A 14,991-nucleotide genomic window follows, 5' to 3' on the forward strand; every position below is an offset into this window, starting at 1 on the left:
ATAGGACCCGTGTAAATATCGGATCAGCTTTCCAGCGCTGGAGAGAACTCAAGGAGCGGAAGGCCTGCGATCGGACGTCGAGGTTGCTTTGATTCTTATCGATAGGTGAGTAACACCATGTCTGCGCCGCAACAGCTAAAGTCTGTCTAGTACACTGGACGCGACAAAGCGACTGCTGAAAATAATTTGAAATTTGTGTCAATATGTCATAAATAGAACGCAGCAGCAGTTTTCTGTCGGGGATTTGTCATGTCGTGCCGCGCCGCATCCAGTGTAGACCATAGATATGTATATATATCTATGGTGTAGACAGCATCACTGATTATAATGAGATCTATAGTATTTTGTCACGCCGCACCACTCGCGTCCGTTGTAGACACGGTGTAACATTGGTTTTGCTTTGTTTCACAGAACTAACCGTTGTTAGTTCGTTTGAGTTTCCCTCTTTTCTTCACTTTCAAATGGCTTGTAAAAGTGCCGTGCGCATTTTACTTTCACTTTCAAAATAGGGGCAATTCGGCGTTGATTCAATTCAAGCAACAACAACGTCAAACTCAGAACTTTTATTAACAAAACAAATAAAAATACACCATATAGGCCTATGCCTAATAAAATAACAAATTACTTGGGCTACACAAAGTTTAAATAGGTATATAAAACTGAAAATCAGCAAACACTGTGGAACAAAATAAATAAGAAACATAGAATGTTTATTAGCAAAACGAATAGGAACGCTTGGAGGCACAGCATATACACCTTTATGTAAAATAAAATAAATAAAATGCACAAAGTTTAAATAAAGTAATCCGCAAACACTGTGGAACCAAATAAATAAGAAACTAATGTTCGGCACACTGCATTGAGCGTTTAGTTTTTAAAAGTGTCTGTCCTCTAACTGAACTAGGCTAAATTATTTTTGTTACTATAAAAAAATCAAAACGACGGTGGGGGGCGGTAGGCAAACGACGTAACCGGTGTTGCGGCTTAACACCGGTATAACCGAAAACACCGTCTATCGCAGCAAGCCTATAGGAGCCTGAGAAAAATGCTAATTTTAGAAGAAAATTTCAGACGGCACTTAGAGGCTTTTGCACATGAACTCTTCATATATACATAGATTATAATTTCAATAAATATAAAGCAGCACAACTGTTTTCAGCATTGATAATAACAATAAATATTTTTGAGCAGCAAATTAGCATATTAGAATGATTTCTGAAGGATCATGTGACACTGAAGACTGGATTAATGGCTGCTGAAAATTTAGAAAAATTAATTGCATTTAAAATATATTAAAACAGAAGCAGTTATTTTAAAGTTTAAAAACATTTCACAATATTAGTACTGTTTTAATCATGTTTTTGATCAAATAACTAAATAAATCAAAACAAATAAATAAATAATAAATAGGAAACTTCTTTCTAAACCATTGCAAGTTCTTACTGACCCTGTGTGTGTGTGTGTGTGTGTGTGTGTGTGTGTGTATAATAAATTGTATATATGTAAGCACTAGTTCGATATTTAGGAATGAATGTTAAACCGGCTTGCCCCATACAGTGTAGAGAAAACAGCAGATATGTAAAGCTGACAACACATTTCTACAAATAAAGCCTCGACGACGAATCTAAGGTATACTAGATGTAAATTCCTAGACAGATATATCAGAGAACTGACGTTAGCTGATCCTGGCATCGCTCGTTTTCGCAAGACGTTTCCAGCGGCGGCGTCGGAACGCGAAGGAGGAGAGAGGCAGCAGCATCCGTAATCAGACTAGCTCCCTCCCAACCGCACGGCTGAGGCGGATTCAACTGCAGCACTGGGGAACGTATCGCTGGATGTGGGTGAAGACCGTGTGAATGCGCGTGTAGGCTCATACGCTGGGATAGCGAGATCTGCTCATCCTAACCCTATGCGCTTTAAGAACGCTTCCCAATCTGGCGCGCTCAGGACTGAGGCAGGTGTAGCGGCGAGGGCGCATCCATGAGCGTCTTCTCCCAGGACGGCATGTTTTTAGTTTAACCGGATTTGTTGAACAGACTGGGGAAGAGGAAAGGCGAGTTCGGAGGTTTTGATGCATATGATCACAACCACCATGATTTTTATGATCCTCGGTGCTTCAGTTGTCATGGTAAGACCCTTCGCCTGCCTAAGCACTTCATACTTGTGCATTTCTGTCATTTTCAAAGTGAAATCGGGGGTTAACGAGGGCATGGACCGCTGAAAGTCCATTTAGAAATCTCATTATGACAGCACAACCGTACTTGTGTCTATTACTGGCTGATGTGGAAATGTAATGTGTATTTTCCCCTGCAGTGGTCACAGTACCAGGTCATGTAGCGGTTGCTGTGTTCCAATACTGCTTGTCATGTCCCGGTTGACTCGAATGGTTCTTTGCAGGCGATAGCGTGTTTAATGGACATGAACGCACTCCTGGACCGCTTTCACAACTACATCTTACCGCATTTACGAGGGGAAGACCGCGTCTGTCATTGCAACTGTGGAAGGTAAAAAACCCAAGCGTTAATAATGAATTGAATTCTAGCACGAGAGCCAGAAATTGCCAGGTTTCCCCATCTATTACTAACAGCTCTTAGGCCTGAGCTATCCTATAGCCCCCGGAACACTGTCTTTTCCATTTCATCTCATTTAGCCAATCGGAGATTGTCACATTAAAGGCCTCATATGTGTATTCGCGGGGTTTATGTCATAATTTGGGCGTAATTCGAATGGTTTATCAATACTGAGCAGCTACGGTTGCTTTGCGTCGGTGTTTCAGTAGGAGAATTCTCCTTGATTTCTCTGCTTGTGTTTTTTTTCTTCTTCTTTCTGCGTACCAAGGTGTGATTTTTCTTTTTCTTTTCTCCAAGCACAGCCAGAGATGTTGTTCTTTTGGGTGCGTGAGTTGGCCACAAAATCACGTTGATATTACTGAAATAAAATGTGATTTTAATACAGAAGGACTGCGTTGAGTTAATGCATATGGTAGTAAATGCAGTTTTGTGATGTTGTTTAGTGTAGTACAAAAAGGTTTGTACAAATACTCTTATTTGTATTTTATATACACATACAGGACTATCATTACTATTTGTCTTTTATGTACTTAAGCCTGACTTGTTAGTTATCATTTTCAGAACAGTTTCTGTTCAAGCTACATCTGTTGATTACTAGTTTTTAATGTAGGAACATCTGAGGGTAGTAAATTAGGTCATATCATAATTGTTCTCAATTAGAAATGCATGTTTTAAAGATCTGTTAATAACTTAATGATTTCATGTATGCCACATTTCTTTCCAAACATAGAGTATATTCTGTGTCACATTTCAGGACCAAGAGCATTATAAATGGGTCATGGTCAGTGAAAACTTGCTCAGTGTCCTGATATTTGCAGAAGGAAGACATAAAACTCTCATGTGAATTATTTGTTCATAAATGAAACATAAAGCCAATTTATAGATAAGCAAAGGAAGCATATTGTCATGATTTGTGCTGATCATTGTCACTAAGAGATAGCATTTATCAAAGTGTTAATCTGTGCATACAGTCCTTTAACATCTGCATATCTGTATATTTCTGCCTATCAATATCTAATGTGCAAAACCTGTGTTCTCTTAATTCCTTTTAATACATGCAAATTAATATCTTAATGACTTTTTTCTACCTTTTACTCCAAATTTGCCACGGTTATAGTTTTCCCTCTTAATTAAAAAAATGAGAAGTTCAAAATCGTTTTTGTAATTTTTTCAACTAACATAATAGAAAAACAAAACTTAATACATTAATTTCACTTTTGAGGCGTAATGTTGCTAAGGATCAAGGTTGCACGTAAGTTGTATACAAACTCACCATGAGTCAATTTTCCTTGAAATAGTACTACACATAAAAAAAATTAGGTAGCATGTACACTATACAGTCATTTTTGCATAAAACCAGATGAAGAGTTGCAAATGCATAACGTCTTTTAACCCTTATCGAAGACACTTTTGCATATAGTTCTGTTGAAATATAAGAAGAGCATTTTCCCCATAGACCTCCATAAACAACACAGTGCAACAAAAAAAATGAATATGGCATTATTTGTAACAGCTATGTGCCAAACCATATGTTCAATGCATTTATATGTTCCAGGACAACAAACCCAGCTTGACTGAGCTCAGTTGGATCCAAATAGTACCAGTATAGAAATGCTGGCTTTCCCACCCTGCTGAGAGCATTATTAAAGCAAGCGTTTGTGTAACTGACATAATATTGTATGTCCTCGTTGTCTATCTCTTTATTTATTGTTTTCTTTATCATTTTATATTTAATGTTCCCGTCTATCACTTTTTGTTGCTGAATGTAAACCTCTAAACACAGTTCTCCCCTCTCTGCCCTAGGCATCATGTTCACTACGTAATTCCATATGATGGAGACCATTCGCTCGTGGACTCGTCTGAGAATTACTTTGTGAGTGACAGTGTAACCAAACAGGAGATGGACCTCATGCTGGGGCTGTTGCTGGGCTTCTGTATCAGCTGGCTGTTGCTGTGGCTGGATGGAGCTTTGCACTGTGCTGTGAGGGCCTGGAGAGCCAGTCGCTATTATGGTGAGTGGGAAGAACATTGTAACCAAGAGTATATGGAAAGCATCTATGTTGATAGATGTAAAAGACAAAGGATATGCTTGTAGGAACAATATGCAGACCAAGATTTGGTTACAGAAAATTAAATTATAGCTTATATAGACTAAGTGAGTGTTCATCCATTTATTTTTATGCATCAAAATCAAGTTTTCTTCCCTCATGTGACAATTTATTTAATGTTATGAACAGAGGTAATGCTATTTGTATGTTTGTTTGCATTATAGTTTGTTTCGCGTGATCATTTTGAGGTTAAACGTCGTTGTGTGTTGTTTTGTGTGCAGGATTTAAATGGACGTATTCAGGTACTAACACTGGTTACTGTATTTAAAAAAAAACAAAACTCAAGAATTGACGTCAAACACTTTACTGTGAAGAATAAGTGCCTTAAATGTTAGTGACGATATGAACACTTGTGTAGTTAAAGTACACTGAAAAAAATGGTGTCAAAACAATTTTAACTTAGAAATTGCCAGTAAGTTTCTCAATTAATTACAAAGAAATACATTGAATTAAACATTCAATTTTAAAGTAAAAGGCTGAAAAAGTATATTCTTGTAAAACATAGTAATCTTTGTTTTATTTGCAACTTCGAAAAATATTTTTTTACAGTGATGTTAGCTGAGTCCTAAAGAATAAAATACTGAAATTAAATGAATGAGAATTCAAATTGTACATTTACTTATTATATATCACTGGTGTTTATAATATACAGTGACAGATCAGCTAATCTCACAAAACGATTAGCAGTTGGTGTGTTAGATTGATATATATACCCGGATTTGTATAGGATTAAATCCTCATACATTTATAAAAACCATCTTTGAAATGTGTCCCACTGTATAGGTTTTATGTTAATAAACATATTTTTTTCCAAACACTCCCAAAATTCAATTTTCTTTCCCCAAACATTTACACACCTATATTTTTCATTTTCATCAGCTGTCAGCGTTCCCCTTCTGCCCTGTTATTATCACCCCCTGTAATGAATGTATTAAGATGAAGACTGTGGCTGCAGAAATTAACAGCAGGCATTCACTCAGTGTAACTGAATCGCAGGCAACACAGCAGTTGTTTATAACAGTTGTCCATGGTCCTTTGAGGGCAAAGAGGTACATAAGCTGTGGCGTAATATGTAAATAGTGCCTTAAAAGGGAACGCTTTTAGTTTGAATATGATTATTGTGTTCATCCATCGCATGAACTTTTGATGGTTATTATAGGTCAAGGAGAGTGACAACTGCTTGGAAGAACAGAATAAATTGAAAAAGTATAGGTTATTATGGGGCCACTAACTATTTAGTAATTAAACACTCCGTGTCAGGGGATGGCTAGTTGGTCAGAGGTTATTTAGCGACAATGAGTAGCTATAATAAGCATTACCCCACAATACTCACCAAATAAATAAATATGTGGGCATGAAATTTGAAATGTGTTCCGTTACAATGTACAAAAGCAAAAAGACGAAAAACGTTACAAAAATATTAAAATAAAAAATGTAGGTTATTTTCGTTACAATCAATAACTGAAATGCAAAGGAGTTTGAGTGAAATTAGAAGGAGCGAGTCTGTGGTGTGATACGAGAGAAATGAAATTCACTTTTAGTTCTGGAGGAGTGGACTGATTATTCAGAGTTGGAAAATGGAGAAAATTGGGAAATATCAAAGTGCGGAATGCAGTTACTGACCAGTCAGAATCAAGTATTCCAGATCATTGTGTAATATATAATATACTGCAGGGATAGTTAAGCCCCGTTCATCCAAGAACGATAACTATAAAGATAACGATATTAGCGTCCACACCAGCGAACGATATCATCTGTTTATTCTAAGCGCATGCTCATCTACCGCTTTAAAATCTGCAGCTCGTTACAGCAGGATGGATTCTGATTGGCTGTCAATGTTTGTATTGTTCATCAGCTGGAAAAAAATCGTTCTGGAAGTGATTCCAACGATATCGTTTCTCTGTGCCTTTATCATTATAGCTGTGGTGTGGACTCTGCTATTCTTTAATATTGAGAATGATTTTTACAACTATATCTTTATCGTTATCTTTATAGTTATCGTCCTTGGTGTGAACAGGCCTTTAAACTAAAAAAATGAAAATTCTGTCATCGTCTACTACTAAAGACTTTGGTTAATCTTCAAAAAACCCATAATAAGATATTTTAATATCTTAGAAAATCCAAAACTTAGAAAATCGGTCATAAAGGCATAGTAAAATTAATCTATATGAATCGAGCATTTTAATGATCACTTTATATGATGAACAGATTTCATTTAGGCTTTTACTTACATCTAAACAATGATCAACACATATGCGTAGATCACATATGGTAAACAACAAAGCTCTATGTATGTTAATATGGGAATAAATGCCTAAATTAAATGTTCATAATATAAAGCAATCATATCTCTTTTAAACCACTCAGTCATATGGATTTATTTTACAATTCCTTTATGGCCTTTTTGGATTTTCTAAGTTTTGACTACCTGTCTTTATGGAGGGACAGAAACCTCTCAGGTTTTATTAAAAATATTGAAGTTTAGAATATTAGCCAAAATCTTATTGGTTTGGAACAACATGCGGGTGAGTAAATGATGACAGAATTTTTATTTTTGGGTGAACTGTCCCTTTAATCCAACCACCGAATTCAAAATATATTCAGTTCAGTTCACATCTACATTCAGAGTAGCACTGAGGGAAATTACAACCTTCTGTATTTTTTTTATATCCAACACAAAATGGTATTTCCATATGACATGACCCAGTGAAAAAATACTGGGGATGCCCCTCTAGTAAAGCACACCACAGCTGTGAAATTGTGACGTTGATGGCAGGTCAGCCTCATTTAGCCTCACCAGGATAGGGAGTGAAGGTGAGGTTGATGGAAATGAAGGCGGGAGGGAGATGCTGTCATGCCCCCACCCCCACCAGCACACACACACACACACACACACAGAGACTTGAACCCTTGCACTGTGCGAGCGCTAAAAATAGGCAAAGAGCAGCTGGATAGAGAAGGCAAGTTGGTGAGATGTGTAAGTGTGCAGTCATACGCACACACACTATACATATACACTGCACTAAGGCACATACCTTAAATTTTAGCTCTGATTTCCTATTTAAGAATTCAATTTCATTGCTTTGACTGTTTGCTGTTACTCTTTTGTTCAGCTCAGGAGTGATATATCTGATAACTGATTTATATACTGTAATAATTTAAATAATAAAATATTTTATACATTTAGCTGTTGTATATTTTATATGTGACCCTGGACCACAAAACCAGTCATAAGTCTCAATTTTTCGAAATTGAGATTTATACATCATCTGAAAGCTGAATGTTAGGATAGGATAATATTTGGCCGATATTTGGCCGAGATACAACTATTTGAAAATCTGGAATCTGAGGATATATTGTTGACATTTTAATAATCTTATATAATTTTAATAATACAATATTTTATACATTATATTTTATATACTTTTTTTTTACATTTTAATAATTATTTTCTGCTCAGTTCAGGAATAATATATCCATGAACTGATTTACATTGTAATAATAAAATGTTTTATATATTAATACTTTAATATATTATATTATGAATATGTACTGTATATCCATATTTTGAAGAATGAATGTAATTATTTGTTACAGACCATCCTTTTTTACAGTTTCAGTTTCTCCCCAACCAACCCAAAAACAGCCTTCAAAGAAATTAAACAGTTACAATCATTGAAAATAAATAAATAAAAATAAGCACCTAAAATGAAAAGTACAGTAGTAATAAAATTAAATTAAATTCAATATATATATATATATGTATGTGTGTGACCCTAGACCACAAAACCAGTTATAAGCCATAAGGGTAAATTTTTTAAAGATTTATAATTCATCTGAAAGCTGAATAAATAAGCTTTCCATTGATGTATGGTTTGTTAGGATAGGACAATATTTGGACGAGATACAACTATTTGAAAATCTGGAATCTGAGGGTGCAAAAAAAAATCGAAATATTAATAAAATAGTTGTAATAGTTCTTAGCAATGCATATTTCTAATCAAAAATTAACTTTTGATATATTTACGGTAGGAAATTTACAAAATATCTTCATGGAACATGATCTTTACTTAATATCTTAATGATTTTTGGCATAAAAGAAAAATCTATTATTTTGACCCGTGCAACGTATTGTTGGCTATTGCTACAAATATACCCGTGCTACCTAAGACCAGTTTAGTGGTCCAGGAAATATATATTCATATTTCAATTAAATATTTTTATACATTTACTTTTTTAATATTGCTATAAAAGTGCTAATAGTGCTAATAATGATTGCGTACGACCAACATCCCCTACCTTTCTTTTGTTTAAACAAAGGAACTCTCTATTACTGAATCCCTTTAATATTCAGCTCTTCACTGAACTCTTCCTCCATTTCTTTTGATCCAGCTATAAGGCTTAAAAAACCCTTATTCACCGTCTTCGTCTGTATACCCTTCACGACAGTCCTAGTGGATGGCATACCCATGGAATGCTATAAATAACCCCCCGCTCCCCCATCGCCTCCCTCACACACACACTGACACACTTCCAACAGGGCTAGTTGTGAGGGGCGGGGCTGTCTGAGGAACTCTCTGTGGTTTCGCTACACCTCTACCCCGGTCTCCACATCTGGACCCACATGCTCTTTCCATTAACACATTGTGTAGACATGCTGGTTCATTGTAAGCTGTAAATTTTTTCCTTTTCTTAACTCAACTCATTAGCTTAATCATTAGGAATGTATGGAACTCCGCCGTTTGACCGATGCTAATGCGCTTTTCTCTGTGCCGCTCACAGATACCCCTTCCTGGTCGTGGTTGCCACAGTTCTGCAACCTCCGGGACCTCCGTAGACGCGCACAGCTCCGGCAGCTGGAGGATTCCAGCGGAAACATGGTGCACATCAAGCAGAGTCTCTATCATAATGGTCATCCCAGCCCCCGCCACCTCTGACTTTAACGGCAGTTTCCCCAAAACTGCTCCATTACCAGCTGCTGCCTCAGAGAGCCACTTTAATTGTTCCACTACATCTTTTAGACCTTCAAAAACCACTTGAGTATTTGCCAAAAGAAGAAAGAAGATTATCGTTGCCAATATGCTGATCTGTGTCTACGTTCGCCACGTTTGGCGAATGGTTTAGAAAGGGTTTTTTTCTGTACAGGCATTTTATTTTCAATTGCTGAATCTAGGCATGTACTTTTAGAATGGGGGAGGATGCAAGAAATGGTTTTGTGAGACACTGGGAGTCAATTCATGTTTTTTCCTTGCTTTTTCCCCCCACCTTTTTTAGCTTTTTCATCAGAATACAACTTTTTGGGAGGGGGGTGATAAGCGGGTGGGGTGGGAGGGTGGAGGTTATGGTTTTGTGATGGTATAGTTAGAGATTAATGCTCTTGTAAATAGTTATACATATTGTTTTATGGGATTTAAGCAAACACGGGAGTAGGAAGTTCTTAGAGACGAGTCATGAACTGTAAAAAAAGAGAGAAAAACATAAAGAGGAAAGAATTTTGAATGCTGATATGTGATATGTGAACTTTTTGGATGGATGAAAAAGAGATCACTCTAAAAAATGATCGATTAGCTTTGTTACTACGTGAAATAAATGAATGTATTCATTTTATCTGTAAATAAAGGAGAGTGCAGGAAGGTTGAAATGAGCGGTCAGGGCTCTTTTTGCTGTTTTGAACGTCATCCGTCGTATGTGAGAGAACTGCTAGCACTTGCCTTGTCTCTTCCCTACACTGTGTCCAATAGCCCTTCCTGGTCTGCTTTTAAACTACTCCAAACTCAAACAAGAACAACCAGCCTGCCAGCACACAGAGCCCTGACCCAATTTTCTCTTCCTCTTTATGTCCAGACAATGCTGTTGTGAAGATAAAATGTCTGTTTTATTAAAAGTGCCATTGAAGCACAACAGTGACCCCTAGTTTTGGGATGTGTCATTTCTCAACGACTGAAGGTGGTGTGCATGGGACAATCACATAACATTCATGCATGCTGAGGGGAAACGTTTCTGAGGTGAAAGTTTATGTTTAATAAGGACTCAAACTAAATATTGTATAGCAACCAGAGCCTGTGGTAACTGCTGGGCTTAAAACGGTTCTAATGCTGTATTAGGTGGAAAAAATTAGTATGAGAAAGTGATAGACACTTTAATACTTTCAGTTAAGAACAATTGATATGATACGATATTGATATAATATGACTGATATGACAAGATTTTTTTATTGCTTTTCAAAGAAATATCACCATTATGCTCACCAAGACTGAATTTATATGATTAAAACTGCAGTAAAACAGCTGTGAAATATTATTACAATTTAAAATAACTTTTCTATTTTAATATATTTTAAATTGTAATTTATTTCATGAATTTTTAGCATCATTACTCCAGTCTTCAGTGTCACATGATCCTTCAGAAATCAGTCTAATATGCTTATGCTGTTTAATTATTAATGGTCCTCAATTATTATTATTATTATTTTTATGTTTAAAACAGTTTTTGCTGCTTAATATTTTGGTGGAAATCATGATAAATTTTCAGGATCTTTGATGAAAGTTGAGAAAAACAGCATTTTGAAGTAGAAATATTTTGTCACATAAATGTCTTTACTGTCACTGTTTGTCAATTTAATGCTGAATGAAAGTATTATTTATTTATTTTAACTCTTGCTTCCCATATTCCACAAAATTATGAAGCGCTACAACTGTTTTAAGCGTTAATAGTACTACTACTACTACTAATTATAATAACAATAATAATAAATGTTTTTTGAGCAGCAAATTAAAATATTAGAATGATTTCTGAAGGATCATGTGACACTGAATGATGCTGAAAATTCAGCTTTGCGTCGCAGGAAACAATTGCATTTTAAAATATATTACAAAAGAAAACAGTTCCTTTCAAATTGTAATAGTATTTCACAATATTACTGTTATTACTGCATTTTGCCTTGGTGAGCATAAGAGAATTTTAGTAATTATTCCAAACGTTTGACCTGTAGTGTGTATGTATAAATAATTTAATGCTAAAATTTCAATTTAATAAAGTACGTAATATAATCAGAATTAAAAATTCTTTGTTTCTTAAATATTATGAAACCCTTCTTCCCACACAGTTGCAATGGTCCAATATGAATAAATGAATAATTGACTGCGTCTCACCGCTGTGGTATTTTGCCAGTTGGAGGGCAGGGATGTTGAACATCACGTCGCCCATCATCTCTCTGTAAATGTCTCGGACTTGAATGGGATCTCTTGTGTCGCCCAGGTACTCGTTCGCCACCAGATCAACGATCCATCGATCCCTGGGCTGATGGGAGTAACAGTCAAAGCACACAGGATTCAAAGAAAAACACACGTAAGCTACGTAATGTAAATGTGCATTGTGTTGAGTTGTGACTTACATCAGGATATGTGAGGGTCAGGCCCTTTATGGCTTGCTCTTTATTCATCCCATCAATCCATCCTTTACCCACAAAATACTATGGAGAAATAACATTCCACCTTAGCATCAAAATATACAACCAAATATGTGAATATGCTGTAAATGTGTCTGAGATCTCTGTATGCGTGTTGACTTCATACAATCTTGAAGACAGAAGGTTTGTTTCAATGACAGTCAAACAACATCTTTGATTCTAAGCGAGCGAGTTTGGAGTGTGATATTAAATATAGTAATAAATATCATTTTTACTCACTGCGGGCAGTAAAAAGCCAAACTCATCATCAGTAATTCCAGTGATGAGAGGAACTTTACTGAACTCTTGGTTCTGAACGATATCCTCTACAGGTTTGGGAAGGAAATAAGAATCCAGAGCGAGACTGAAGTGCATCATCGCAAACTAGAAACATAGTGGAAACAATCCTCACAGTTACCATCCATTAATATCAATCACATGAAATATAGGCTATATTGTACATATATTCTAAAATCACTTATATTATATGATTACATAATATATGATATATATTGAAGCATCATCCCTACACTGTGTCCAATAGCCCTTCCTGGTCTGCTTTTAAACTACTCCAAACTCAAACAAGAACAACCAGCCTGCCAGCACACAGAGCCCTGACCCAATTTTCTCTTCCTCTTTATGTCCAGACATTGCTGTTGTGAAGATAAAATGTCTGTTTTATTAAAAGTGCCATTGAAGCACAACAGTGACCCCTAGTTTTGGGATGTGTCATTTCTCAACGACTGAAGGTGGTGTGCATGGGACAATCACATAACATTCATGCATGCTGAGGGGAAACGTTTCTGAGGTGAAAGTTTATGTTTAATAAGGACTCAAACTAAATATTGTATAGCAACCAGAGCCTGTGGTAACTGCTGGGCTTAAAACGGTTCTAATGCTGTATTAGGTGGAAAAAATTAGTATGAGAAAGTGATAGACACTTTAATACTTTCAGTTAAGAACAATTGATATGATACGATATTGATATAATATGACTGATATGACAAGATTTTTTTATTGCTTTTCAAAGAAATATCACCATTATGCTCACCAAGACTGAATTTATATGATTAAAACTGCAGTAAAACAGCTGTGAAATATTATTACAATTTAAAATAACTTTTCTATTTTAATATATTTTAAATTGTAATTTATTTCTATGATGGCAAAGCTGAATTTTCAGCAGTCATTACTCCAGTCTTCAGTGTGGCATGATCCTTCAGAAATCATTTTAACATGCTGATTTGGGTCTCAAGCAATAATATTAGATAATAAAAAGAGCTTTAGTATTTAACCACCAATAATAATAATATAACAGAGCGCCAAATCAGCATATTAGAATGAATTCTGAATGATCATGTGACACTGAAGACTGGAGTAACGACTAGAGAAAGTACATTTTAAAATACATTAAAACTGAAAACTGTTCTTGTGATAACATTACTGTTTTTGTAGTATTTTTCAAATGAATGCAGCCTTGGCGAGCATAAGAGATATTTTTTTTCAAACGCATGACATATATTTGACATTGATTTACAGTGACTGACATTAAACCACTTAAGGCTGTAAATGTGCTCTGTTTAGGGTGGGAAATGAAATATCATTGAGGACAATGACAGATTTAAATAAAATCCTTTCCAATTTGCCTCAATATACCCTACACTGACTCATAAGGTCAAAGGGATTTGTTAGAAGCTCTTCTGGCAGAAGTGGGACTCACTTGACAGATAAACGTGGACTACTCCATTTGAGGCTTGAATAAGATTGCTTTTGATCCAGGAGTCAATGCAGATCTCTGGGTGGAAATGAGACAAGACCGATGAACACCATTCCTGTTTTACCTTGAAGGGATGTTTTAATGCTTCTTCAACCGTAATTCTTGATGTCTCTCAAACTAGAGAGGACAACCTCACTCAAGATCGATTCGCATCTCGGGAATTCCATAAGATTAAATATATAAAGGCCAGTTTTCCGCTGTTATAGCCATGGCGAAGCGGCTGAGCTTCTATGACAATGGACTGCTATGTCATTGTGCTCTGTTCCTATGGGTTTATCTTAAAATGCCGTCAAAGGTGTTTTAAAATGCTTTCTACCCTGTTTTCCATTCTAAAGTGATGAGTTTTGCAGAATAAATACCTTTGTGTGTGGCATTTAGTATTTTGCTGTGGATCAGCAAAATGTTGTACAGCAAAAACCTGAATAGTTGTTTTCACTAATGTTTTCACACAGGTTAAGTAAGAAAATACTAAGATAAAATGAACCACATCACAGGGTGTAGGTTTTAATGATGTATTAATATTTGTATATGAGTATGAGTATATATGAGTATTCTTAAAGGAATAGTTCACCCAAAAATGATTTGAGGTTTTGACCTGCATAGCGCATTTCTCTAAATGTAACCCATTTCTGAATAATGAAGAATAATGATGTCAGACATTTCATCCAACTATTATGATAAAATCTCTAAAATATGCAGCATTATGCAAAAAGGCAAATTTGTGCTATAGATAGCTCTCCGTTTAGTTTCATAATGCCTATTCATTTTTAGGGCCGAGAAGGCAGGTTTTTCCTGTATGAACTATGAAACCTGACCTTTGGAGGTGTTGATCCTCGTATCATAAGATAAACACATTGTGGCCTTATCTGCTTATGGTTTTTCATATGGATTTTAATTATCAGCGGCTGTTTCCAGAACAGTTTATTTTTTAATAGTTAAAATCATGGGGGACCTCACATAAAATGTATAACAAAGATATTTTTAATATAATATTTTTATTAATATTTTGGAGTTGATTATATATATATATATATATATATATATATATATATATATATAAACTCCCCATGTCTCTTAACAATTATATAT

The 14,991-nt window shown here is 35.6% G+C and overlaps 2 protein-coding genes across 3 annotated transcripts in view; one reads left to right on the plus strand and one right to left on the minus strand.

Moving 5' to 3' along the window:
- The window catches only part of LOC107673083 (transmembrane protein 240-like), an 18,633-nt gene extending 8,052 nt beyond the window's left edge, over nucleotides 1–10,581 (plus strand). Inside the window, exons 1-4 of one of the 2 annotated variants that reach the window (XM_016466533.1) lie at nucleotides 1,565–2,128; nucleotides 2,398–2,504; nucleotides 4,374–4,582; nucleotides 9,461–10,581. In XM_016466533.1, coding sequence (XP_016322019.1) covers nucleotides 2,072–2,128; nucleotides 2,398–2,504; nucleotides 4,374–4,582; nucleotides 9,461–9,615 — 528 coding nt within the window. In that variant the 5' untranslated portion in view covers nucleotides 1,565–2,071 and the 3' untranslated portion in view covers nucleotides 9,616–10,581. Of the gene's footprint in view, nucleotides 1–1,564; nucleotides 2,129–2,397; nucleotides 2,505–4,373; nucleotides 4,583–9,460 lie in introns of those variants that run through there. The other variant, XM_016466534.1, reaches the window with a different exon arrangement.
- Nucleotides 10,116–12,539, minus strand: LOC107673056 (pyrethroid hydrolase Ces2e-like). Its single transcript, XM_016466493.1, has 4 exons — nucleotides 12,366–12,539; nucleotides 12,072–12,149; nucleotides 11,768–11,977; nucleotides 10,116–10,133 (listed from the first exon to the last, which is right to left on the minus strand). Exons 1-4 carry the CDS (start codon nucleotides 12,501–12,503, stop codon nucleotides 10,116–10,118), a joined length of 444 nt encoding a protein of 147 aa, XP_016321979.1. The 5' UTR covers nucleotides 12,504–12,539.
- Between the last annotated feature and the right edge of the window lie 2,452 nt (nucleotides 12,540–14,991).

The sequence above is a fragment of the Sinocyclocheilus anshuiensis genome, unplaced genomic scaffold, assembly GCF_001515605.1.
Source record: "Sinocyclocheilus anshuiensis isolate Anshui unplaced genomic scaffold, SAMN03320099.WGS_v1.1 scaffold364, whole genome shotgun sequence".
Classification (NCBI taxonomy): domain Eukaryota; kingdom Metazoa; phylum Chordata; class Actinopteri; order Cypriniformes; family Cyprinidae; genus Sinocyclocheilus; species Sinocyclocheilus anshuiensis.